Genomic DNA, 25,832 nt, shown 5'->3' with positions numbered 1-25,832 from the left:
TTCTTGGCAGAACACAGTAAATTATTAACTTTATTTATCATCTTACAAAGTAAACTGTAACAATTCATAAAAAAAAAATCCAGAACATTGAAACCACACATTAATACTAATAAAACCCCAAAACTGCAGATCACAGAATTAGACTCCATTAAGCACATTGTTGCACTAAGTGGCACCCACTTAGAAGAAGCAACAGAGCCAAAAAAAACAGTCATCTACACAGAGATCCAACATGAGCAAATGGAGCAAGATTAATACAGCAAATTCATACAAATTCAGGACAAGAATAGAAATCAGGCATGCTTTTCCACTGTTGTTTGTTTTTCATTTTGCGAAGACAGAAAATACTATGTTTGCTAAAATGTTTTGATTCAGAAAAAAGCATCATTTAGGACAACCTTTATTTATTACAAATACTGCCCTTCCTACACATTAACATAAGCTCATAACGGAGCATTTTCTTAAATCAGTCACAGTCAAGGGACAGAAGAAATGATATGCAGCAATACCAACACCCTCTTTCACAAATTTCATGACATAACTGGACTTCCAATGTTGCCTCTGCCCTTTCCCTTTTCAGTCTTACTGAAAATACAGCAAAAATAAAAATGTTAGCCCGATTAGTTTCAGGTATTACAAATGCTTCTTGACACCAGAAGCTGGAGTCCAGTTACTCTGAAGCACAGTGAGAATCAAGCTCACTTCTTTTAAGATGGGACATTCACTAAGCTTGAGGAATGCATCAGTGTAATGAGACAAGAAATATTTTAAATATCCACAAATGTTAACGTTTTTACTTCTTAGATTAAAAGACTTTTACAAAAAATTTCTTAAATATGGAATTACTGTACCTTTTTATGACAGCCATTACTGTCATTTACTGATAGCTCGGGTTATTATTTTGTTTTAAGCAGCTGTAAATAAAACTTTATACCTTCTTGATAGCAAACTTACATTGTTAGTCACATATCTGAGTCAATTCCTTCCCCCTGAGCATAATTTTACCCTCTGAGAAGTAAGCATACAAGAACATGGCCTGAAGGGACTTATTTCATGTATTTTCAGAGACGTGACAAGGGAGGAAACAGGAAATAAAAATCAAAAAGAAGAGACAGCCCTTTTTAATCAGTGTTTTTCCATACTCTACTCAGGCCCCCCATATTCCCAAGACTTCGGAAATACACTCAATACAAGCTTGAAATTCTAAAAAAGGACCCATTGAAGTCACAAACAGCTTGATCCAACTTGCTTTTGGTTCTACAATCTACATTGCTTAACACTTACAAGATTTTATTCAAATGGGTCATCTGCATATGGTCTAAGAAAGACATCCTGGGTCAAAACTGAAAAATTTTAATACCATGATGCAATCCAAAGCAATAGTTCTGAAACTGCTTGGTAGATCCAGTGATGACATCAGCTCCTGGGAAAAAAAAATGGGGAAAAAAATTGACCAAAATACAGGATGTCAAAACTAAGAAAAAGTATTTATTAGCATCTCTGATTAAAACCAGATGCTTTCAATTCAGAAACTATTTTTCTGTCGGTTCTATTTTCTTCTTCCTGCTTCTCACTAATGACCTCTCTTCATAAGGAAGCCAAGCAGACACCTTCATGCCAGGTCACCAACTGCAGGCTCATAAACTCTGCACTGGCACCACACAGCACTCAGCAGAGACTGCAGCAATCCTTGGTGTGATGCTCCCTCTTCTTATTTCAAAAAAAGTGTGAATGTCAACACCTGAAACCTCCACATCTCAAGGCAAGGTTATTTTACTGTGTCTTAACCGTCTGTTAAATAGATAATTTCTAGGAAATGTGAGTGCTCTATTTAATTTCCCCTTGGGAAAAAAGCAAGGCAAATGGGGCTGCTGCAGGACAGAATTCAGGCTGCCTTGCATTCTTTGACTTGCATTTCTCTGCAAAAAAGAGCTTCAGTTTTGAGGCTGTTGTCGTGTTGTCTGCTCAAAACCAAAGGTTTTCCTTGGTGGCTGAGATACCCAAGAAATCCAGCTGGGCCAGGGCAGAGCAGGAGCAGAGCCCCACGTTTGTGTGTGGCAGCCCTCACTGACACAGCTCTGGCCAGCAGTGCCCCAGAGAATGCCAGGCTCAGGGAGCAGCACAGGGAATGCCACAGGAGAGCCAGGCTGGGCCACCCCGCCACAGGACCTGACAACCACCCCTGGCCTCGGGGGGTTTCAGTGGCAGTCCTGACAAATGAGGGCTTAGGGCTTCAGGTGCTACTTTTACAGCACACTAATTCTGGGTAGGAAAGGCTTGATTGAACTCTTATTGATTGATTGAACTCAATTGATTGATTGAACTCTTATTTCATATATCGAACCTTAACTATGAGAAATTGTGGAGAAAGTGATCTAAAGAATTGCTTAGGTGTGTATTGCACACATAATGCCAGCCTGAGCTCTGCAACAGAAATCAAATGTTGTTTGTGTAAGCTGATCCCTGATTTTCAGATACTAAATTTTCATAGCTGGCTGATGTGGACACGTCACTGGCTGCCTCCAAAGTCTGAACTATCTCTCACCATGCTCTTCAATATGCTCAAAACTCCAATGAGTTTGTTTTATTTTTTAACAGAAAAAAATCTAAAAGCTACAAACACTAGATGTTTCTGAGCCATGAAAAAAAACATGTGATAAAATACTACAACTAACCTTGAAAATCAACACTTTTTTCTGATATTATATACCCAACATGAAAAAATAAACCCCAAAATTATTTTAAAAAATTACACTAGAGACAGGCTTTAAAATCCCCGAGGAACAGAGTGGGAAAGTCAAAAAAGTATCCTGGAACACCAACCCAAACATTTCCAACCCTGTTGCATCTTTTTTTGGTAAAGTTTAATTGCAGAGACATGCTGTCATTCTTGCTGGGATCCAGCTGCCACTGTTTCCCTCTGACTGCAGCCACGAAAGCCACAGCAAACGTGGCAGGAGTGAATGTGTGCTAGCAGGTCCTTCCATTCATGCAGCACATTAATCACGATATTAACACATGTACAGCACTAAGCACTGGCACACCTGGGTACCACACACATCCTCAGCTGTCTCAGCTCCACCCAGGGACAGTGCAGAGGCCAGGGCAATGCCACCTGAGGGAATGCCACTGAACAACACAGCCTGTCTGAAGGCAAACAAAGCCTTGGTGCTGAAGAACAGATGCTTGCTGCTCCACTGATGAAATGTTCCAATATTGTATTTTTCCCATTGTCCACTGGACACTATTATTGTTTTTCCTTCATTGCCTGTGCCAGATTTTAGAAAAGGGCAGGAGGGAATAAGAAGAAACATGTGTTTCCAAGACTGCAGTTCCTGCCTATTAAAAGAACATTTTAAAAAAGTAATAGCTACATCCAGAATACTATTTATCCAGCTTTAAAAGTGGAAGCATTTAGTTCAGTAGAAGAAAAAAATTTAAAGCACCATCAAGCTTATTCCTTCTTTAGGACTCTTCTTGCAGTGTTCAGTACTACAGCACTGTAATCAAGTGTTGTCTAGATGATTTTAAGAAATGAACAAATTTATTCCACATGTGAAAGTCTTTGAGGCTAAAGAACTCAATAACATGTCAATACTGCAAAGATTGTGGAGATTAAAAATAGCAGCAGAAGGAGGTTTCGTGTTCACTTCACTTCTATTGGAACAAAAAATGCTGAACACAGTGTGGTTTCCTGAAATGGCTGCGATGTCTCCTATAGTCTTCCTCATATGGAATCCCTTACACCACCAGTTGAACTCTTTTAGGATTATCTAGGCATCCTTTCTTTTCACATGTCCTTTTGGATGTTTTCTTCTAGTTCTGCAGTCCATCCCTGGACAGCAGAGTCCTTAACCATGCAAGCCCCAAGTACATGCCCACTTATAATCACGTGTTTCAGCTCTAATTGGTTTCAATATGACTTAAGCCCATAATAAAAGCACTGTGTCCCATGCAGCTATGTTGGTGCCTACACATTTTCATAAGCAAATAAAATAATCCACAGTTGCACAGCTTTATAACACTATTCCGATAAGAATTTCTTCTACATAAATGTCACACTGCAATTTCCAGTCCAGTCAGTTTTTCACAGGACAATCCATAATAAAATGCCCCACAGCTTTTTATGCTAGACTGTAAAGAAAGATGTAACACTTGTTCTTGGCTTTAAGTGGTAGCAGAGTGCTCCCAGAGTAGCAATTCCATTTCTCAAAGTATAATGATGTCCAGCCTCAATATACTATGTTGTATCAACCTGAGGTTTGTCAATAATACACAACTTCATGTCTGAATCTAATACTTTTTTTAAGAACTCATATACAGTATTAGTTTCCCAAACATAAGAGATTTCTCAGGTTCCCTGTGTTCAGCATGACCCCAAGAGTCTCTTTTTTCCAGCCCGATGGTCAAAGAAAGAGTTGGAATTCTTTGGCTCTGGTTCACAAGGTTGTTTATTGTCAATTATCTAAAATATTCTTTTTTCAGACCCGCAGAGGTCTGCTCAGCAGGTCTGTCAAGGGCACAGTGCCCACCCCTGGGCTGGTGTCTACATTTTATACTATGAATTATGTGTACTTTATTTATCATTATTTTCCAACACCTACCACTTATGTTAGACTCTCTGCTTCTATTCTAAACCAATCCAAATGTGCCAACATCACCAAGAAGATGAAGGCTAGGAAGAAGAAGGAAAAAGAATAGGACAACACCCAGATCCCTCCATCTTTCTCTTTTTTCCAGCCCGATGGTCAAAGAAAGAGTTGGAATTCTTTGGCTCTGGTTCACAAGGTTGTTTATTGTCAATTATCTAAAATATTCTTTTTTCAGACCCGCAGAGGTCTGCTCAGCAGGTCTGTCAAGGGCACAGTGCCCACCCCTGGGCTGGTGTCTACATTTTATACTATGAATTATGTGTACTTTATTTATCATTATTTTCCAACACCTACCACTTATGTTAGACTCTCTGCTTCTATTCTAAACCAATCCAAATGTGCCAACATCACCAAGAAGATGAAGGCTAGGAAGAAGAAGGAAAAAGAATAGGACAACACCCAGATCCCTCCATCTTGCCTCCCAGACCCCTATAGTAAAATCCTCAAAACTCCGCTTTCTCCCAGTGATTAATTCATTATTACTGTGCTTAAACTTCTGTGACTTGTGATTCTTCATAGAAGGTTGGTAATTTGCTCCATGGGTTAAGATCGAAATCCCAAGTGTCTTTGGCTTCCTGCCAGGACACCCCAGCCCCCTGCCAGGGGCACGTGTCACCCAGGGCACCCAGAGGGGTGTCCTGGGTTCCAACAGAGATTGTTCTGAACCTAAAAATGAACCACCACTGGAGAACTGCCATCTGGAAATAAAGTACAGCTTTTCCTGCAGCACAGGAAAGAATGGCACCTAAGAACTGTAGCTCATCCACAACACATTAGACCCAAGGTAGGAAATACAAGGAGAACTTTTTTCATGTCTGTGTGATCAGCGGACATTTGAATTTCTTATGACCCGAAAGAAAAACTCAAACAAAATAGCTATCAACTTATGAACCCTTGAGATATCACAGAAAAAAAAAGGGGTGTGGGGGATAATCACTGTTCTATGTCTTGAGCTCCTGGTATATTTTATTTATATCCTGGAGTGCTTATTGACGTGTTAATTGGAGACTTAACTTTAAGGGCATATTCATCTAGAGATGTTTCAGGAGAACTGGGCATGGGCATCAGCAAACCCAGCTGCTACTGACATGAACCCACTGCAGCTTTGCTGCCTGCCCTGCTGAGGCTCTGAGAAGAGCACAACACTGCTCCTGCCACTGATGGGAGGCCTGAGCACGCACCTCCAGCCACCAGCCCAAGGACAGAGGAGCGACTCTGGCTCAGAAGTAGCATCCACCTCTGCCTCAAGCTGCTGGGCAAGTCTTAGAGCCAGCTTTGGATTTCAAAGCTCTTTTGCTTCCAACCCAAAACCTTCTGTATGTCTGTGTCCCTGTATGCCAAATTGATCTTCCCTCTCTCCTTATTCTCCCAACCAATTATATGACTCTGAATTTGCTCCAGTTCTCAATGTGGTTCAGTGAGAGCCAGAGCCCTACAGATAGCCAGACACTGCAAATGGAAAGGTGCAACATGTTAAAGTAAACCTCAAGATACATAAAATAGAATTTTACTTTATTGACTGCATATTTTGAGGTACCAAAGGTCATAATGGTCAATTGTTCCAAGCCAAAAGACATTGTTGCAAATTCAGCAAAGGCAGCATGTAATTCCTTTAAGGTGACTGAACAGAAACACACACATCACAACACTAACTGTAAAAGAGATGTCTTCTAAGTCTGTTTAACAACAAAAGCACCGGTGACTCCTTTGAAAGGGTGTGAGTCAGTATAAAAGCCAAAACACTACTGAGAAGCAATAAATATAATGGGATTAAAATTATCTTCTTGCACCAGACAGCTGAGACTGAGCATCAAGAAACCCCACATACCCCGGTGTGATTTAGAAGGCCTCCTAGTGACAGTGATCTGTCCCTTGTCCTTCTTGACCTCAGCTGCTATTTAAGGAATTGGGAGCATGGTGGGGAAGGGGCTTGCACATCTGAGCCACAAAGCTGTGGAAAAATCCGTGACTCAGAACGGGTAACTTGCGCATGCCTATCCCTAAGGGAGCTGCTGCCTCCCATAACATTCCCTTAAGTGGGAAGATTTGTTCATTTGAAGAGTCAGTGTGTGAGGTTTTTCCTTCCCCTCCTTCTATGAATGTATATTCCTTTATATCTTTAAATATGCCTATATACACACACACACTGCTTGCAAAAATAATGACGTCTGCGCACGGATTTTTACATTTCAAAAGCTACTTCCTTAAATATCACTGAAAATAAATCATTGCCTAAAGAGATGTTTCCACAGCTAAATTTTTAAGTTCCTTAATGTGTCACATTTAGCCTTTAATGGAATATATAGGCCTTGTCCATTTTTATGTCTAAATTTAGTTATTCTATCAGTGACAGACTAACTTCTCACCCTCCCCATCCCGTAGCAGTGGGTAGAAACAATTGTGTACTTGACTTTGCAGATCATTCCTTTTACTACACAATCAAAAGTCTCTGTTATCCAGATCTTATGAAACCCAGTAACAGAGGACTAAACCACCATATATGCTGGATATCACAAACAGACCAAGCTCTTTGAATCAACTAATTTTCATGCAGTTAAATGAAGCAAAACTAACTCATTGAGAAAACCGTGAGGCTTCAGACCAAGTTCAGTAGATTCCAAGTACACCAGGAAAACACCATGATGAATGCTAAAAGGAAGATGAAAATAAAAAACTAGTCATAAATGTATCTGACAGTCCTGAACAGAATCTTTTATCTCATGTGTTGAACACAGCAATACACTCTCAAATTCCTAAAACAGAAACAATTTATGCCTTTGACATGCTATGTCAAAAGACAGAGACAGCGATCACTTGGCTTCTCCCATTCTTTTGATATTTTGAAAATCCTGGGAAGAATTAAACATATCTTCTCACCCATCCCTCAACTGACTTTTTCCCCATAAGAGAATGGCTTGAATATAGTCTTCAGGAAATTACCCTGTTGGATTCAGATTTTTCTTATCCCTGAGCTGCAAACCCAACCCTGGAAAGCAGGAGACAGATATTTTTGTCTTTGGCTGGTGATTACTCTAGTTGGTCTACGAACCACTTTGTTAAGGTAATACTAGAAAAAGCAGAAAGTGCAAGGCTGGAGCAATGCTTTCTTGCTTCCTCATGATTCTCGCCTTGCAGCAGAAGGTAAAGAGAAACAGCTTCAAAATGTTTTCCAGAAGATGGCTGCTTAGATCAACTCGTATTCAGGAGAAAAGGCAAGCTCTGTATTCCCTTGTTTCTTCACTGTCTTGAAAGCAAGGACCTGCCCTGGGATTTTAGGGTGATTGCACACGTTTGGCTGCACACCCTGCCCATGACATGTGTCGTCTGACAAGCTACAGCATGTGTCCTTCACCACAACATACACTGTGTGATGGAATTCTTCAGCTGACATGCACTGTCATGGAGTTACTCTCTTTTTGTTCCAAATTCAATAAACACTGAGGAAGCACAGACAATGAGACACAGGTATGGTCAATTCTGTTCTTCATCTAATGAAGACCTTAAACACATAGTGAAGCATCATTTAAACAAAAAAAAATGCTTGAAGATCCCTTTCCATTTACTCAGTAATCCAAAAGAAAGACTGTTGATCCCTTGATTTAGCACTGACTCTCTTTTTTAAGCAAGCAATGAAGATGACAATAATTTTTTTCCCCGTGCAGGAGACCAATATGCTCGTTCCGTGTGTGACAATTTGGTTTAAGTTAAACTGGCAGTATCAATGAGACTGAAGCACATGCCTAAAATGCCTTGCTGAACTGGGACCATACTCTACATAACTTCCTCTCACAAAAGCTATGTCCAGCTGCTCACTGAACAGTCAGGAGATGATGTGGGCATGGGAGTTCTTCCATAATTGAAAGTTGTGTTCATACTCCAAAAAATACAGTCCAGTTTTGCTTTTTATAGAGAGGAAAAGAAAGCCTGGTGGCTGAGAAAGTATTAATAGTGTGAGGCCAAACATTCATCTGAGGACCACAGCCACCAAATGACTTTCATAAGAAGGCTCACTTGGGTTGTTCTACAATGCCAAAATATTGGTGACTGATTTCTAGCTCTGCCAGGGGACTCATTATTGCACTACTGACGTGAAATTTTGAAAAAATATGCACTATTTAACTGCATGATTACAGCTGCATACTACTCTCAAAACAGATTTCAATAAAAGTAATAAAAGATCTCATCAACATTCAAGGTATTTTCATATCTAAAATCGGTGTTAATAAGTAATTGAACAAAATTATTTTCAGAGCCATTCAGTTCTGCTCATTTCCCTGCTCCTGGCAGAACCAAGGGAAATACTTTTTCACAGATATAAACAAGCATATACTTCCATCATACAGAAAAAAACAAGAATTGTTTAATTGACAGCCATATACCTGAGTGATGATCATAATGACAGTATTAAAATCATCACAAGCATCCTTACCCATGCTTGGATTCTAGCCCATTTACATAAAATGTAAATTTACTGCCATTATCAAGTTTTGCATACAAAAACCAGTAACATGATTTTAAGGGAAACAATTTCAGAACCAAATACCTGTTTAATGCACTGTGCTTCACTTCTCATGTGGCATATTTCTGCTGACTATCACTGAAGTGCACAAGTCAGAATTACATCCAAAATTTTCAAACAGTGTTATAGCAGATCTCAGGTATGAACCCACTGCAGGAGAGGCCAAGTGTGCCATTCCAAGAACCCCATAGTGTGAGATCCATGAGAAATGTGCTGGGAAGCACAAAATTACTTAGCAGTGAAAGGGTGGAAATTTAGGGGGGTATCACACAATGGCTGAGGATGGAAGGAGCCTCTAGAGGTCACCTTGTCCAACTCTCCCTCTCCTGCAGGGCCCTAGAACAGATCACCCAGAACCACGTCCAGACAGCTTCTGGGCATCTCAAAGGACAGGGAGTCCACAGCCACCCTGTGCAAGGGTAACAGTGCCTCCCAGTCACAAAATGTTTCCCTTATTATTCCCTTATTCCCAGTGTAGTTATATAAATTACTTTATTCAGCAGAAAAACTGGATTAAGATGTTTCTACACAAGCACCCCTTCCCAATGCATCCATCTTTTCCTGCATGCCTACTGTTCAGAGCCCTGTTCTCAGCAGGATGCAGTTATTTCTGAAGTTGCACTTTACAGCACTGTTGAATTGATCCAACTTTAAGTGCTACAAAAAAACTTACTCAGAGGCAGGGGAAAAAAACAAACTCTATGAGATTTTCTTCCTTTTCTTATTTCTTTTGGTTTTGGGGGTGGTTTTTTTGGGGTTTTTCTTTTTTTGGGGGGGTTTTGGGTTTTTTTTTTTTGGTTGGTTGGTTTGTTTTGTTTGCTTGTTTGTTTGTAAACCCAGACATCAGTGGAATCATAACCCACCTGCAAACAGCAGCAAGGCAGCAGTGACAATGAAAAGGACTTAAAATCCAGCTTCACACACATGGTGTACAACCCCCAGCCCTGCTGTTCCAAGTCTGGCTCCCCCGGAAGCTGTATTTTGTGGGTATTCATGTTAACACCAGAGGCTAAACTGGGCACAGCACTTGCACTGAGCAGAGGTGCAGGACACAGCAATCACACAATCCAGCTCTTCTCCTCAATATAGGCCTGGTGCTGGAAAATAGGTGCAAGTAACATGACTCTATCCCAGCTGGCACTGAACCCTCCACAGCTAGGAAGTTCACAGAAGCCAAGGAGAAGGCTCTTTTTTTTTCTTCTTCTTCTTTTCCACATACAAGTGTGAAAGGAGGCACGCTTCAGTATGTCAGGGATGTTTTACAGCCATGCTGCACATTGTGCTAAATGACAGTGCTGGGGAGGGGCAGGGTGGGAGCAGGAATCTTTATATAGCACTGAGAGCAGTAATTCAGCCCCTGACAGTCACATGAATACAGCCCTGCTGAACACAAACAGTGCCTTTCTCTGGTATGAGGCTATTAGGCAGATAAGGCTCCACTCTGGATTTGAAAGACTTACCCTGACAAATGATCTTGGTTTTTCTTCACCCTGCAAACGGTGGCAGAGGACTGGAGGAATCTCAGCACTTTCCAGTGCTTATATAACAGGTGTACTCATAAATATGCAAAGATGATTTGAAGATGCAGTTTCTAATCCATGCTTTATGCCTGAACAATTTAAATTACTTTCATCATGTAGACAGCATTGCCAGCTCTTTGCAAGTAGTTCCTTTACAATTTTAGTCTCTATTAGCTGTATTTTTGTTTAGTGTGGGTTTCACATGAATTGAGAGGGGAAAAAAAAAAACCCACCCACACTGAATGGGGATATAATTAAGACAAATGCATTTTTAGATGGAAAATAGATGTCATGACTTATCACCAGATCAGATTTCAAGAAATTTAAGATCCACGTTTTCCATAAATGCCTCACACGGCATGGAGAATATCCTAACCTAGCTCTAAGCAAACATGACAAAGTAGAACTGAACAACAATAACCAAACAAGCAAACATCAAGCATGACTAACAGAACACATAACTCAGCTTGTGTCTCTACAGACTGTAAGTTTCATCAGTTAACAAGTTTGTTACTCCAAGACAAATATTTGTTTGAAATCAACTTAAGAATAAAAGACTTCAATTTGCAACATGTTGGCCCTGGCATGCTTCAAGAACAATCTTTCAGGTGTGAAAAGAAGAATTGTAAAAGGGGGCACCACATGAATTACCTGCATGATGATTCTGCACCAAGTCTACTGTTCTAGCAGTGGTGGAGAGAGAGATGACCAAGGAAGGTGGGGCAGGATGGTGGAATGACCCTGACAGGCCACACCACAGCCAGATGGCTTTAGAGAGGAGAAAGCCAGAAATTAAGCAATGGTGGGAGGAAACATAGAGGTGAGAAGAAGCTAAGAACTGAAATAAAAGGCACATATGCTGGCTTTCTGTCACACAGAAACAGGTGATACCAACGGTGTATTAAAGGACCAGAAATGCCACAGAGCTTTTGTGGTAATGAGTTCCTTCAGCAAATGGGGAACAACTTCTCTAAATATGAGTTGGTTTCCCAGTCCTGAATGAGGTCCCCATCTTTCCACTGGGAGCACACCACAGCCCCTTGTTCCATATAAGTAAATGCTCTGTCTCAAACACAAAATGTTCTCTTAGTACCACCAACGACTACACACAAAGTGAAGAAAAAGTATCTGTTTCTTTCTGCCATACACCCTAGCACAGATCCTTAAATATCACAGACTGCTTCTGACTATTCACAGACCTAGCTTTAAGGGAAGTACACCCATTAGTGCAGTGCTGATGCCAGCAGAGCTTTTGCCATTTATTTTTAGGTGAACTGGACTTCATTCTGAGAGAAAAAATAAATACAAGAATTTATTTTGGAAAAACTTATACTCCCTCCTTATTTGAGTCCCTGAAAATGAAACTTCAGCTTTTACATTGAAAGTACTTCTATACTGCTATTTTGGGCAGACTTCAACCATCTTTCAACTGCAATTCCTGTAATTTTATTGTAATTTCTACTGTACACTCCTAGGAGCCCAGCTCTGTGAGGTGTGGCTGCTTTATTGCCCATGCTGGGCTCAGGGGTGGAATGCAGAAAGCAGTGAAGGGGACAACCCAGTCCAACCCACAACCAACAGCCATGAAATGTTCTAAAAGCAGTCTGGAGAAGAACAGGTGCCACAGCATTTCAAAACAATGTGGCCACTTAGATGCTTTATCCTCTCTTAACTCTAACATAACTACATGAGCAATTTTTGAGGAAGAAGGACACATAATATGTTTCACTAAAACTTAAGTAAGACATTTTGGTAGCAGCTACTGGCTACCATTTTCAAACTATCATGACTTTTTACAAGACACCCATTAGCAAAAGAAACTTCTACTCTGGGGAAAAGTCAGGGGAGACTTATTTGGGTGTCTGAGTTAGAGGAGATTTATGACAGAGTAAAAAATCTGTAAAATTGTGCTGGTTTTGCATCATGGAAGTGATGTTTTGGGAGAGGCTGCTGGCAGTTTCCTCCGTGTCTGAGCACAAAGCTGACTTTAAAGAAGAGTTGGCTTCTTCTTCCCAATTTCAGCCTAATCTAGTCCTAGATATTCAATTTGCTTTGGTCTGAAGAAGGCACAAAGAATCAAGCTGGCAGATGAGGCCTGGTGGTATTTCCAGTAAATATCCTGCACCAGAATGGTTTTTCTCATAAAGAAAGTCAAATCTGAAACTGTGTTTGTTATTTACCAGAAGAAACCAATCACAATACTTAAGAGCCAATGTGCATTTGAAGAAACATACATGTGCAATTTCACACTTTGAGTGATGTACAATAGACATTACACTGCAGGTGATATTACCTTATCAAAATACACAGAAAAGCCCTTTGCAGGTCAGCCAAAGCCAAACTACCACCTAGGACTGACAAACAGCATCACGCTGTAAGAGGACTTCATGTTTCAGAGATGTTGTGGTTTTTGCACGATCTTCAGGACAGAAAAGAGCCCAGGGTATTTCTTCAATAGTACAGAGCTGGTGCACAAACCAGCTGGGATTCCTCTCAGGAGAAACTGGCATTCATGAGAAAGGGTCCAGGCTTCCTATACTTGTTTGAAAGGTATCCTATAGAGAGAAAACTCTTATGGACTATGTTACCACAAGTTACTAAATGTCTCTGAATGGTCCAGCAGTCCAAGATGAAATTTAACATTGCTGTGGCTATTTCTGGCTGAATGCATCCCACACACAGCTTCCTCACTTCTCACAGCCACCTCTCTTGGCCCCACAGCATCTTGGGTAGAACAAAAAACAGACAGGAGGCTGACTTTCAAAGCCAAGGAAGAAATATCAGAGTTGCCAGGGCCCCTCATCTTCCTCAGAATTACCACCAGCAGACAATACCAGCCACAGCATTATTGTGCTCAGGAAGAAACACAGGGTCTGGGTTTAGCAACAACAAACATCTTCTCCCACTGCAAACAAAGGAATATGTTCTCTGTTTCACCTCGCTCCAGAAGTGACTGCTGGAGGTCAGAGACACCAGCTTTGTGAAACTCCCAATAAACAAAACAGTTTTCACAGACGTTCAGAGGGCAGCACAAAGGCACAGAGTGACTTCTGCTGCTCCTACACCTTCACCCATCACTGCAATGAAGGGCAAATACAAGTTACCAGTCAGCCACTGAGGCAGAAGCAAAGACATCATAGCAAAGAGCAACCTTAGGCATAGGGTGCAGGAAGGATTAATGTTCAGAGGAAGTGAGGACCTTCTTATTTTTTATCCAAATTATTACAATGGACAATATCTTTATGTAAAAACCAATGATTAAGCAAAGTACAATAAACTTTAAGGAAGCCTTTAAAAATGTTATTTTTCTGCTATTTCTTGTTTATATAGAAGTCCCCTGAGCTACAGGCAAATATATGAGTAGCCACTATTTAAGCAGGAATTATCAGAGCAGCTGCCTTTGATACCCTCTCAAACTGTAATGTATGCACATCCTTACAGTGTTCAATATTGACTTAAAACAAATTACTACTGCAAGTAAATGTCAAGTCACCTCTAGTAAAATACTGAAAACATACTAAACCTGAAATTCTACGATGTTGCAGTGCCTTTTGGAGTTACCAGGAAAATATATGTCATAATATTGGACTGGACATTTTGAAAATGACACTACCAAAGTACCTAAACCAGTGTATTTCTGGTCAAGGGTGGCTTCAGTGGTTTACATACCTATGTACACACACAGACTTCTTACATTTATTATGTCTTAGAAAGAAGCCATCCATCAGTTCTACTTGTGGGTAGATTTTTTTAGAAAACTGTTGAGTCTTCTATGCAAGTGTTTCAGTGTTTATCTAACGTTATTAATATTTTCTGTCTTATCTTCAACCTCCATTTGTCTAATTTCCATTCCTAGGAGTTCAATCTTCTCATGTTTTGGACTACTAATGCTTTACATTATGGGAAAGTATTCCTCCATGCCAAACACAAGACTTCTCAAATAATTAAAATAAACTGCAATCTTTCTCCTCGCAAACAATGTTTATTAAGACTACTTTAATCCCCAATGTCCATGCCTCTATTCTTGGTCACTCTTCCAGATCTCTTCTGAGCTGCTTGTTAATTCTCCCAAGCCTGTGGTATGGATACACAAATGACTGAAGTCAGCATTTATAAGAGACACAGATATAACCTTGTGACTGGAATGCGCCAAACTTTAACAGCATAAAATTCATAAACACAAAACTCAAGACTTTTTTTTCATTATAATTAAAAAAAAAAATTAAATTTAACTGCTGATAGTCCCATTGTTGTTGCTCAACATAACAAATCAATCTATTACAACATGGAGGCAATTTGAAGTAGAGCAAATTAAAAGTACTGCCTGTTAGTTTCCCTCTCAGAAATAAACATCACTCCACAGTCCAACAGTACTTTTTTCCTAAAAAATGTGAACCCCTCACTTCACAACACTCAGAAAACTTACAGCATCTACTAAAGAAAGTATTCATTACTTTTTCAGACTAAAAAATATGGCAAATGAAACTGAGGTCTTCCAGCAAATTCAGCAAAGGAATTTGCCATTATCATCATTCAGGAAAAACCAGGATATTTCTACATTTTGCTGTTTCACTAGGTAACAGTTGTTTGTTCATCCTCAGGCATCTGCCAAAGAAGTCTAGCATTTCAATTTTTACTTCAAGATTCTTCACTAAATTTGAACTGCTTGCATCCCACCATAATTTTATTTGTTCACACATTCATCAAAAATACTTGATTGTTTAAATATTTCTTTCAATAAGGATAAGAGGCAGGCCACAAAAAATTCTAAATTTTGCTCAATCTCCTTGCAATTATAACAATGATAAACATGAGTTAACATGACTAAGGATATCCCCTCAAAAGAAAAAAGGTGAAGATTTATTATTTGCTATTACCAGAAAGAAATTTTCTGTACAATTGCAGAACTGTTCTGTAATGTGATAGGAGAAGTGCAAAGAGCAGTTTGGTCTGTTTTCTCACTAACTGGCAGTAACAGAAGCAACATCCCTGCAGCCATCCTGCTCATACCACGGAACTCTTCCTGGAGGATCCACACAGACGGAATAGTCCAGGGCTGCTTTCTCTGAGGAGGCTGTTGCTAGGGTCTCTCTATTTTGCCAGGCTGTTTATGGACACATGGACATCCACACAGTAGGAAAAAGAGCGTCAGAACACTCAGTTTGGGTCTCTACGCCAACCAGAAGTCTCTGAACTTTTGCTGGTCTAGGCAAACTTTCAACCACCAGCCTACCAGTGAAAAAACAGGCCCCATTCCTTACACTTCTGTATTTGTCACAGAGTTCATTAAGAAACATTTTCCTGGCTTCTGAGCAGCTCTTACCAGACCAAACTTACAAGATCTTTTTTTTGATATTTTAATCTTAAATATAGATCAAGCCAAGATATGAATGAAGAAACTGCAGATGTCACAGTTTGGAGGTCTGGACTCTGGATCCAGAGAGATACAGGACCAAAGTCCTAACATCCATTTCTACTTACATACACAGACAACACTTGAAGAATCCCTCCGTCCCCTCCACTGTCACCATTCTGCAGACCCAACCATACACATAACAGCAAAAACTCCCTCAAGCATCCTAAATAATAACATATGTATGGTTCAGTCTTTGGAAAGCAAACAGCCCCTTCAAAAGTCAGAGGAAACACTCTCTCTTCCAAGTTATCACGACACCTCAGGAGAGTCCTTTCTCTAGTTATCCAACCACTTAAACAAGAGTCTTAAAAAGAGATCACTGAAATATCACATACTTTTCAACATTAACTTCTGCTGTAAAATAATGTGACATTACCCACACCCTGGCACCTGATGCTGCTCTAAACCCTGAAGGTTATGTGTCCAACAGACTGTGCCTACCAACCTGCCAGGAACCAGCAAATGACTCTGCTCTCCAAAAAGGGACTGGGAGAAGCACTCTGGCACGCCTCCCTCCATCCCCTGAGAGCCATGCACAGTGTCCTGGTAGCATTCCACATGGCTTTTTAGGCAGAAGCTTCCTCTTCTGTGGCAAGAGGATCCAGCTAAAGCCAGTCTTCCCAGCATCTATCTCAAGCTGTATTGCTTTAAGTATTTCTACTCCTATATTTGCTGTTTTATTGCAGAATATGATGGTGTCCCTAATATGTTTTAAACCGTTTTGAAGTTACACTTCATCCTAGTGATAAATAATACTGGCTAGCAATTAGAATCCCTAGCTAAAATTACCAAGGGGAAAAAAAACAAAAAAAAAAAAAAAAAAAAAAAAACAAGATTTCTTTACACAGGTCTAAAATGAGCAATTCCCCAATGTGCTGCACCAAGTGGAGTTAAATAAAACCAGCTCCCATCTTTCAGTGCATGTTTACCCGAGTAATAGTAGGAAAGAGCAGAATTCTGCAGAGAACAATCATGTTTTGGAAATGCCCCCACACCACCACAGTCAAGGAGGGAACCAGGAGCTGCGGTTAACAATCAGGAAAGGCTCTTCACAAGCCAGGAAAAGTCTGCTGCACCCAGACCCCACGCTGGGGCTACTGACTGCAAGGAGGTTCTCAAGAGAAGGGGGAAAAAAAGGAGGCGGGGGCGGAAAGAAGGCAGAATGGGATCATCATGAGTTTGGCAAAAATGAAGCTCACCCACTGGGGAAGATAGGGGAATATACATGCATAATTTTACATGGATTAAGAGTTTGTGTCAAATCTGTGATGCACTGTGGTGAATTCTTATACTGCAGTGACTCATCTTGTCTGACAGTTGCTGGGGAATTAAAGCAGTTATTTTTAAAAAATTATATGTCCTGCTTGACGCGTTATACAAATAGCCTCTTAAAAAATTAAAACGCAGTCAATGTATTTTTAAGTATAGGAGAGCTATGGTACATTTAGGATTCTGCGTACCATAGCACAAACAACTAGGAACACCTAAAGGAATCTGCTGATATCCCTTCAGTGATCTTTTTGCCGTTCCCAATCCGAATCCTGCATCAAAAACTAGTTTATTATCTCTGCTTTTAGACAGCATGCAAACACCTTCCCCCCCGAGAAAAATTAACCACAAAGGAAAGAGCTGTGCTAAACCCGAATTCCTCCGATACCAAAGGATACTTGGTTTGCTGGAATCAGGATGCATTCCCCTTCTGATGGATTGACAAAGGCAGGTCAAGCCCTTCCAGGGAAAGGCAGCAGTTGAGTCACAGCCACAGGTGCACGCAGGTTTGGCAAGGGAAGCAGCGCTGGCTGCTGCTCCCTGCTCTGCGCAGCACAGCCAGCAGACATACCCTGAGGCTGCAAAGGGCAGCTCCTTGCAGCCCGTGTTCTCCTCGGGAACACATTGCTTATTCCCTGCTTTGCCTATAAAACTGACACCCCCTCGGCAACTTTTCAATCTTTGGGAAAAGTGTTTGGAGTATGTCAGTTGTGTAACACAGTAAAGATCATCTGAATGATCTATTAAGTGTAACCCCTGGGCATCAATGCTGCTCCACCAATAAAGGTATATTTACAGCATGCCTTCAGGACAGCTGTTCTGGGAACATCCTGCAGATTTGCATAGTCTGTTTTACAAGGCATTACCATGTACTTCTACCGAAGGAGTGGCAGGGAATTCTTTCGACACCCATTAAAAGCCCTTAAGTCCAAATAGCACAGTGAAGGAGGCAAATAAAAAAATATTCAAAATTAAAAAAAAAAAATAAAAGAATAAATTCTTCAAATTTCAAAAGGAGGCAAATAAAAAAATATTAAAAATTTAAAAAAAAATAAAAAAATAAATTCTTCAAATTTCAGTGTCTCAAAATACTCATGAATGAATTGAACCTGTTTTTAAAATAATCAAGTTATTGTCCTTCTCCAGCTTGAGCACCATCAGGGAAACAAAATAGCTGATGAGAGGAGCTTCATCATACAAAGAAAGGGTTTTGTTGACAGTGCTCTTGATTTCATCATAATTTCCATGATATCCAGTATATTTTCTTAAAGCTCTAGTCTTCTACGTAACTTATATGAAAATTCCAGCTTTATGTATTTTGAGTAAATTAGTCCTCTCTCCACCAGAAAAAAATAACTGAAAACATGAGCCAACTGCATCCTAACAGCTCAAAAAACAACAAGAAGCAAACACGAGTGTTGAATTTCTTAATTCATTTCTCCCCTAAACTCAGACACTGTCATTGCACAGGTGATGCTCACTTTCTAAGCAGAGCATTATCTCCTCTCAAGGAGTGAATTAAAAGGATGACTCTGCATCCCAAATCACAGAGGTGTGCTAGTTATTGAAATTTTCACACTTTAAAACCTCTCTGCGAGTGAAGTCAGCTGGCAAATGTTAGGGAGAAATAATAACAAGAGAAGCTAACTACACATCTCTGGTCTCAACACAGCAACTACAGGCAGACAACAAAAGACATAACTTATACCTAATAAAATAATAAACTTGGCCAGAAAGTGACTCAATCAACCCAAGCAATATTACCAAATATAATAGAGCCAGTCAATACAGTGAAAGCAGAGGACCAAATTAATTAGGTGACTGCAAGTCCAGTGCCTTTGGGAATAAGTAATCACTTACTAAAGATCTGCTGAGATTTTTTTTTTAAAGTGCTCCTTGGAGAAAAGTTGAGACTTTCAAAAAAAGAAACCTGCTATGCCTCATGCATCTAAAATGGAAGAGGACTAGAAGTATAGTACGGAATATAGGGAGAATAGTTCATGAACAGGATGGCTTTCAAATTTTCCATGTGGTGTCTGTGGTTCTTTAAGTGTTTCTGCTATGTTATCTGACACTTGGATAAAATACTGGAAGAAATATAGAGCATCTTTGCCCAATTAATTTTGGTTCATGAAATAATTGGAAGGAGAATTTAACCTTGCACACCCTGCAATTGAGGGCAAAATAAGAAAAGGGGGAGGGGGTATTTTTTAAATTCTTAAGTGTTCTCTAAGAATGAAGGGGTTGTAGAATGACTTTTTTTTTTTTTTTTTTTAATAAGACAACACATTTCAGGACTCCTGGGTTTATTTAATCAGTTCTTCAGTTAACAACCCCCAAGCTATTCTAAAAAACAGGATGATTCATCTATTTCCACCCAGTACAATTTTATACATCGTTAGAAAACTAAAACCTCGTAAAATCCTAAGCAGCCCCGAAGTACAGCTACTGCAGAGTGACATGTTGATTGCATCAGCCTAGAAGGGCTACTTCTGAGTAATGCAAGCTTTAGCAGCTCAGGGAAACTACCAGAGTGTCAGAGAACATGCACACGACATACCAACATCAAGCATGTTCACCCAAACACAGCCTAACAAATTACTCCAGAACACCTGGAATCAAGGATGATTCCACAGCTAATAAATTCCACATTTAATAAATTTAAAGTGTTGTTGAGACACCGTGTCCTGAGAAAGACAGAAGAAATATCCCCTTCCCAAAACGCAGTGAGAACACCAACGAGGAGTGTGCTGTTGATGCTTGAGGCTGAATGTGACACTACATGCCACCACACCACGGGGAACATCGCCCTGGACACTCCTCAGCGCGCCAGGCTCCTCCTGCGGGGCAGGCAGCCTGCACACAGACACAGAGGAACCTGCTAAGCACTTCTGAGTCCGGCTGATCTCCACCTGCCAAGTCATACTAACGAAACCAGCAAAATCTGAAATGGTTATTCTCATTTGCATCCATAATACCTTTTAAATAGCTATGTTTAAACCAAAAAAAAGCCCATTCAGACCACAGCAAAGGGGAGGTGGAAGGCATGTGGCTTGCCCACAGTAACCAACAGGTTAGGCTTGTCACAGAGACAAACTTCCCAGAGCACCATTAAATGACTTCTGACTTTCCTTCTCCCTTTCAACAAACAGGCAGTGCACAACTACTAAAAAAAAATAAATAAAATAAAAAAAAAAGCACTTTGCTGTGTGGTCTACAAAGCACGTGCCCAGCAGACACTTCCTGAGGCTCTCCTGCCACATTTCTGCCAGTGAGGCTGTGCCAGCTGAACAAGGAACTCAGGATTTGGCTACACGGGGTGGGGAAAATGCCACGGCCAAAGTGAAACGTGTGATGAGGACTACCAGTGAAGACGTGATTGCAACACCTGCACGGGGCCCGCTGTGCTAGTGGCACAGTAACCAGGTCTGGGCACAGGGACACAGCTATTTTATGTTCAGTTTCAAGATGCACTGTGTGGGTAGGACCCACGCTATCACACTTCCTAGAGCTAGGAAGGAGACAGCTTTAGCTCACAGCTGAGGAATAACCACGCAATAATCCTGCTGGTGCTCCTCTCTTTCCCACAAAGCAGCAGCTCTCCTTTGGAAACTGTTCCTAAAGCTGCACTGGCCATACCAGGTTTTGGCACAGAGAACCACATGGCTTGGATACAGGCAGCAGCTCTCGGACCCACAGCACCCAGAAATAAAAAAATCACACTCAAATAATACAACAAATACAATGTTTCAGAAATTCAGCACTTGAAAAAACATCTTCCTAGCAAGTCTGACTGGGGAAAGCACTTTAAAAAGGGACATAAATTACAGCAGTCACTCTGCCCCCAATATTATCAATGAGACCCCAACACATTAAAGCACGTAGTTGCCTATTACCTCCAAAAGTCTCCTGCTTCACAAAGACAGCAGACACCCTAACACATCATGAGCAGAACACATGTTAAAACCTCAACCACGTGAACTTTTATGCACTTGCATAAGTGTATCTCAGTGAATGAAGGCAGTGGACTGGCTCATGACAGCCAAGCAAAGCACAAGCATAAGGTACTGCACATTCAGGGTGTAAAGAAACACAGAGTTGCCTTGAAAACCATTTAACTCAGGAGTTGCATGGCCAGAGTATGACTTCTACAGCACAATAAAATATACAAATTACTGATCCCACTCTCTGTAGGGACTAATTTTGGGAACAGGCCAGGAGTTGCAATATGCCTAAAGGTAGGAGCTTTAAGTAGTAAATTATTTCATTTTCTCAGGCACTGAACACTGTCATGTACTTGACTAAGAACACACCAAGAGCAGCCTGGGGGAAGACACTGAAAATGTGATATTGCCTGTTTTTTACCTGCCTCCCAATTCCAACTGATCCTCATTTAGGCTGCCACAGTCAGAACACATGAGCCATCCCGTCTGCTGGGTGTAACGCCAGTGGCACATAAAGAAAGATACTGTCATCGGCCTAAACTCATTCCAGATCTCGCTGCAGGGAAGCTACAGCAGTGCAGATACAGATGCCCAACTCCAAACCATGTCCCACTTCCTCAGAGCTTTCTTGGATTATGCTTACAACAACAGAAACTGCACCATAAAACTGTATTACAACTTTGGTACACTACATTAGCATATTTATCGAGGGTCTGTGCCAGTTTGATTTCAGGTTCTTTGTAAGCATTTACTAACAGATGTTTTAATTAGTATCTCATTGGTGTGTAGACAATGATGTGACACACCAAGAAGCATTTTCTGCATAAAGCAACAACATTACATGTACCATGATACAAACAGCTCTTCCCACCCTCACTACCACAGAGAGGGCCAATGGACAGTCAGTGCATCATCACGGAAAGGCAATACTGTATTTAACTCCTCTCACTTCAAGTTTTCAGGGTACCGACAGGGAGGGGGAGGCACAGAAATGAGAGCCACAAGCAATCTCAGTAGTTCATTCTCCTCACCCTCAAAGCGTTAAAAGGAAAATACAATGTCAACATCAGCTCCTCCCTGCTGATGAAACTGGCTCCAGCGCATTTTACTTTCTGGCTCGAAGCCCTTACAAACCGTTACAAAAAGACAGAAGACAGACAGACAGCTCAATATATTGACCACTTTCAATTACTAATTTGGGACACGCTGGGTCATTTGTCCCTTCTATGAAGTGCTGTAGCCTCTTGGTGGTGAACGAACCCTGATATTTGGGGGCATTATAAAAAAAAAAAAAAAAAAAAAAAAAGAGGGGGGAGTTAATAGATTTGCGTTTCAGGAAAGAACCAACGCTAGCATCAGTACATATGAATACTGCCCACTCTCTTCCTCCGGGAAACACCGATTACATCTGATACACTAAAACCACCTCCACGACTCTGGTCGCCCAGTGCCCATCAGCGAGGACACTGACAGGCACTCCTCGCTGCCTGCCTGTCGCTCCTGCCCCGGCGCTGACACACATGGAAGCGGGGAGCGGGAGCCGGGCTGAGGAGCGGAGGGCGGGCTGGGGCTCCTGCTCATCCTCCCTGCCACGGCAACAGCTCGGGCTGCGTGCGCGCCTTCCCAGCCCGGGGACCGGCGGAGCATCACAACCAACCACGCCAAGAAGCCACCACAAGCTTTCAATTATACATTAGGAAAAAAAAAAATCCCGCAATTAAAAATATATCTATCGTTTCGTCTGAGTGACCTGACTGGTATTGTCCACAACGACCTTATCAGGGGGTGTTTTGTTGCAGCCGACACACACACGCTGCGTGGACTCCGTGGGAGTCTCTCGATGCGGCCACAGCGGGGTCTGGCACGCAGGTACGCGGCACGTTCCCGCGAAGCCGCGTTTCCCTGGCAGGGCAGGAGCCCCTACAAGCCATCCCCACGGATTTTTCCAGCTCCCGCACCACCGCGTGCGCGGCCAAGCCCCGCCGCCAGAGCCCCCCTGCCGCCCCCGCCCGCACCGCGGCGGAGCGCGGGGGGCTCGCAGGTAGAACAAAACCCCCGCGCCGGGGGACAGGGGCCGCCAGGGGAGCCCCCCGGGCGCCATCGGGCTGGGGCCGGCACCGCAGGGCCGCAGGGCGGAGGGTGCGCGATGGGGGAGCGGGCCGGGGGTGCCGCGCCGCTGCCGCGCCGCCCGCGCCCACCGCCGCCCGCGCCGCCGCGCCTTTACCTTCGGAGAGCTCCAGCTCCAGCTCGGCCAGCCGGGCCCGCACCTCCAGCGGCAGGGACACGCTCTCCAGGCTGCGGTCCGCCATGCTCGTGCGGCGGGGACGGGCTCTCCCCTCCTCTGGCTGCCCGCTCTCCCCCTTTGTCCGCGGCTGGCGGGGCGCGGGAAGGCGGCGGGGCCGCGGCGGGTGGCTGAGTCCTCCCCGCGGTCTCAGCCGGGCATGCAGGGGGAGGCGGGCGGGCGGGCGGTCCGCGCGGGGGGACGGGGCGCGGAGGGAGGGAATGCGGAGGTTTCTCCTCTCCTCCCCTCTCCTCCTCCTCCTCCTTCGCCGCCTCCTTCAGCGGGGCCCCGCCATGGCCGCTCCCGCCGCCCGCCCGCGATCGCCAGGGGGTGCGGGACCGGGAGGTGCGGGGCCGGAGTGTGCGGGGCCGGAGTGTGCGGGGCCGAGGGTGTGCGGGGTGTGCAGGGCAGGGGATGTGAGGGGTGTGCGGGGTGTAGGGGTTGTGCAGGGCCGGGGGTGTGCGGAGTCAGGACGTGCGGAGCTGGGTTTGCGGGGCCGGGGCTCCAGCGGGGTGTGTGGATTCGGGAGTGCGGGGCTGCACTGGCTTTCACCCCTGCCAGCTCCCAGGAGTGGGGTGCACGAGGAAGGAGTGATGTGCTCTGCCCAGGCGGACACTCGACTCCGAAACCCTGTGCCCCCTTTTCCTTCCCCACCTGCCCAATAACTTCCAGCCTACCCCTATTTTCACTCCTATTCTCTGCATACAGCCAATGGAGGACTGCACGGTGTCAGGTTAACAGTGGGACTCGATGATCTTAGAGGTCTTTCCCAAACGAAATTATTCTATTCTATTCTATTCCATTCCATTCTATTCTAGCCATGGCAATTCTGTGCATATATCGCTGAACCACGGTTGGACATTGCCATGGAAGAGTAGCAATTTTAATATGATGATAAAGAATGAAGTTGACATATGTATCAGCTGACACTGAGCCAGTATCTGGGGAACAGGGTAAAAAGGACTGAGGACTTTTAATTACACCACTCCAACAAGAGAAGGAATGTTTTGAAAACATTTAATAAAACCACCTTTCAAATGAACAAATATATTCCACAAGGAGCATCTTCCTTTCTTCCTCTATACATTTTTGTGTTTGTTTGTTTGGGCTGGGGGTTAGTAGTTTGGCTTGGGTTTGGTGGGTTGTTTTAATCCCTCATGAGGAGGAAGGAGCAAGACACCACAGCACCTATGATTTCAAAAATCCTTGAGAGTCCCAAAGGTAGAACAGGTCTTTGTGTGACACAATGTTAGCAGGCAGGAAAAGTCACAATCATCCCCAGGTCAGCCTTGACTTAGCTTACTCTTCTAGTCAGGGAAAGAAAAGGATGTAGGAGTTTCTTGAAAAGATAAAGCTTAGGCTGCAACTATACTAAATAAAGTAGTATTTTATTATGCTGTGGAAGGAAACCAAATAACGTCATGTACCAGCTGTGCTGCACAGGCACTAGCACTGGAGTGATTCCTGCAGCGTGTGCAGGGCTGGTGGTTTCTCGTGTTTTCACTGATTACCAGCCCCAGACTGGAGAGGTGTTTACACCCAACTGTGGCCCATGCCAGCATCACTCCAGCCAGACCAGCAGCAGAACAGGTTGGGATACTTTGGTGAGTTTGCCTGCTGTAAACCAGGCTTGAGCACGCACAGTTTTCCTTAATTTTATGGTGCTGCTGTTTGTTTTGTTGTCATATATGTTGTTTTCTGTCAACCTCTCGTGAGTTTCTCTTCAATGCAGTGAGGAGGAAACCCACCTGGTCAGCCTCCTTTGAGAAGGGCCATTGCTTTCAGCAGCATGGTGACACACATTATTTAGGGCTAAACAAATCCCTCTCCTCCAGCACTGTGCTGCCAGGAGTAAGAATTTTTACCTTTTGTTGAGCACTCCATGTTTCAAATACAGACATTAAAAAAAAAAAAAAAAATCCAGATCTTTCTTAAGGAGTAAGAATTTTTACCTTTTGTTGAGCACTCCATGTTTCAAATACAGACATTAAAAAAAAAAAAATAATCCAGATCTTTCTTGTTCATTACGTCCAGATCTAAACAAAGGCAGGCAATTAAATCCAAATACGCTCCAGGGTTCCTACCTGAGAATCCGAGTTTTGTTTGTTTATTGTGTTAAGTGAGATGAAATAGGCTGAAAGTATCAGCCTTCTGCAGAAGTGGCTTTTTCAAGTATGATGGAGGCAGCCAAGAAGGAGGCAAGGGAAGATTTTGTGGTGGTCCAGCTGCCT

At 42.6% G+C, this 25,832-nt stretch overlaps 1 protein-coding gene across 5 annotated transcripts in view; it reads right to left on the bottom strand.

Annotated features, from left to right (window-relative positions):
* The window catches only part of DIP2C (disco interacting protein 2 homolog C), a 310,628-nt gene extending 286,709 nt beyond the window's left edge, over window positions 1-23,919 (bottom strand). For all 5 annotated transcript variants that reach the window (XM_041408487.1, XM_041408489.1, XM_041408488.1 and 2 more), the window contains exon 1: window positions 23,545-23,919. In XM_041408487.1, coding sequence (XP_041264421.1) covers window positions 23,545-23,629 — 85 coding nt within the window. In that variant the 5' untranslated portion in view covers window positions 23,630-23,919. The remainder of the gene's footprint in view (window positions 1-23,544) is intronic.
* Between the last annotated feature and the right edge of the window lie 1,913 nt (window positions 23,920-25,832).

The sequence above is a fragment of the Onychostruthus taczanowskii genome, unplaced genomic scaffold (assembly GCF_017590055.1).
Source record: "Onychostruthus taczanowskii isolate IOZ18803 unplaced genomic scaffold, ASM1759005v1 scaffold3, whole genome shotgun sequence".
Classification (NCBI taxonomy): Eukaryota; Metazoa; Chordata; class Aves; order Passeriformes; family Passeridae; genus Onychostruthus; species Onychostruthus taczanowskii.
Note: the sequence above shows the minus strand (reverse complement) of the source record. Positions and strands in the feature narration are given on the sequence as shown.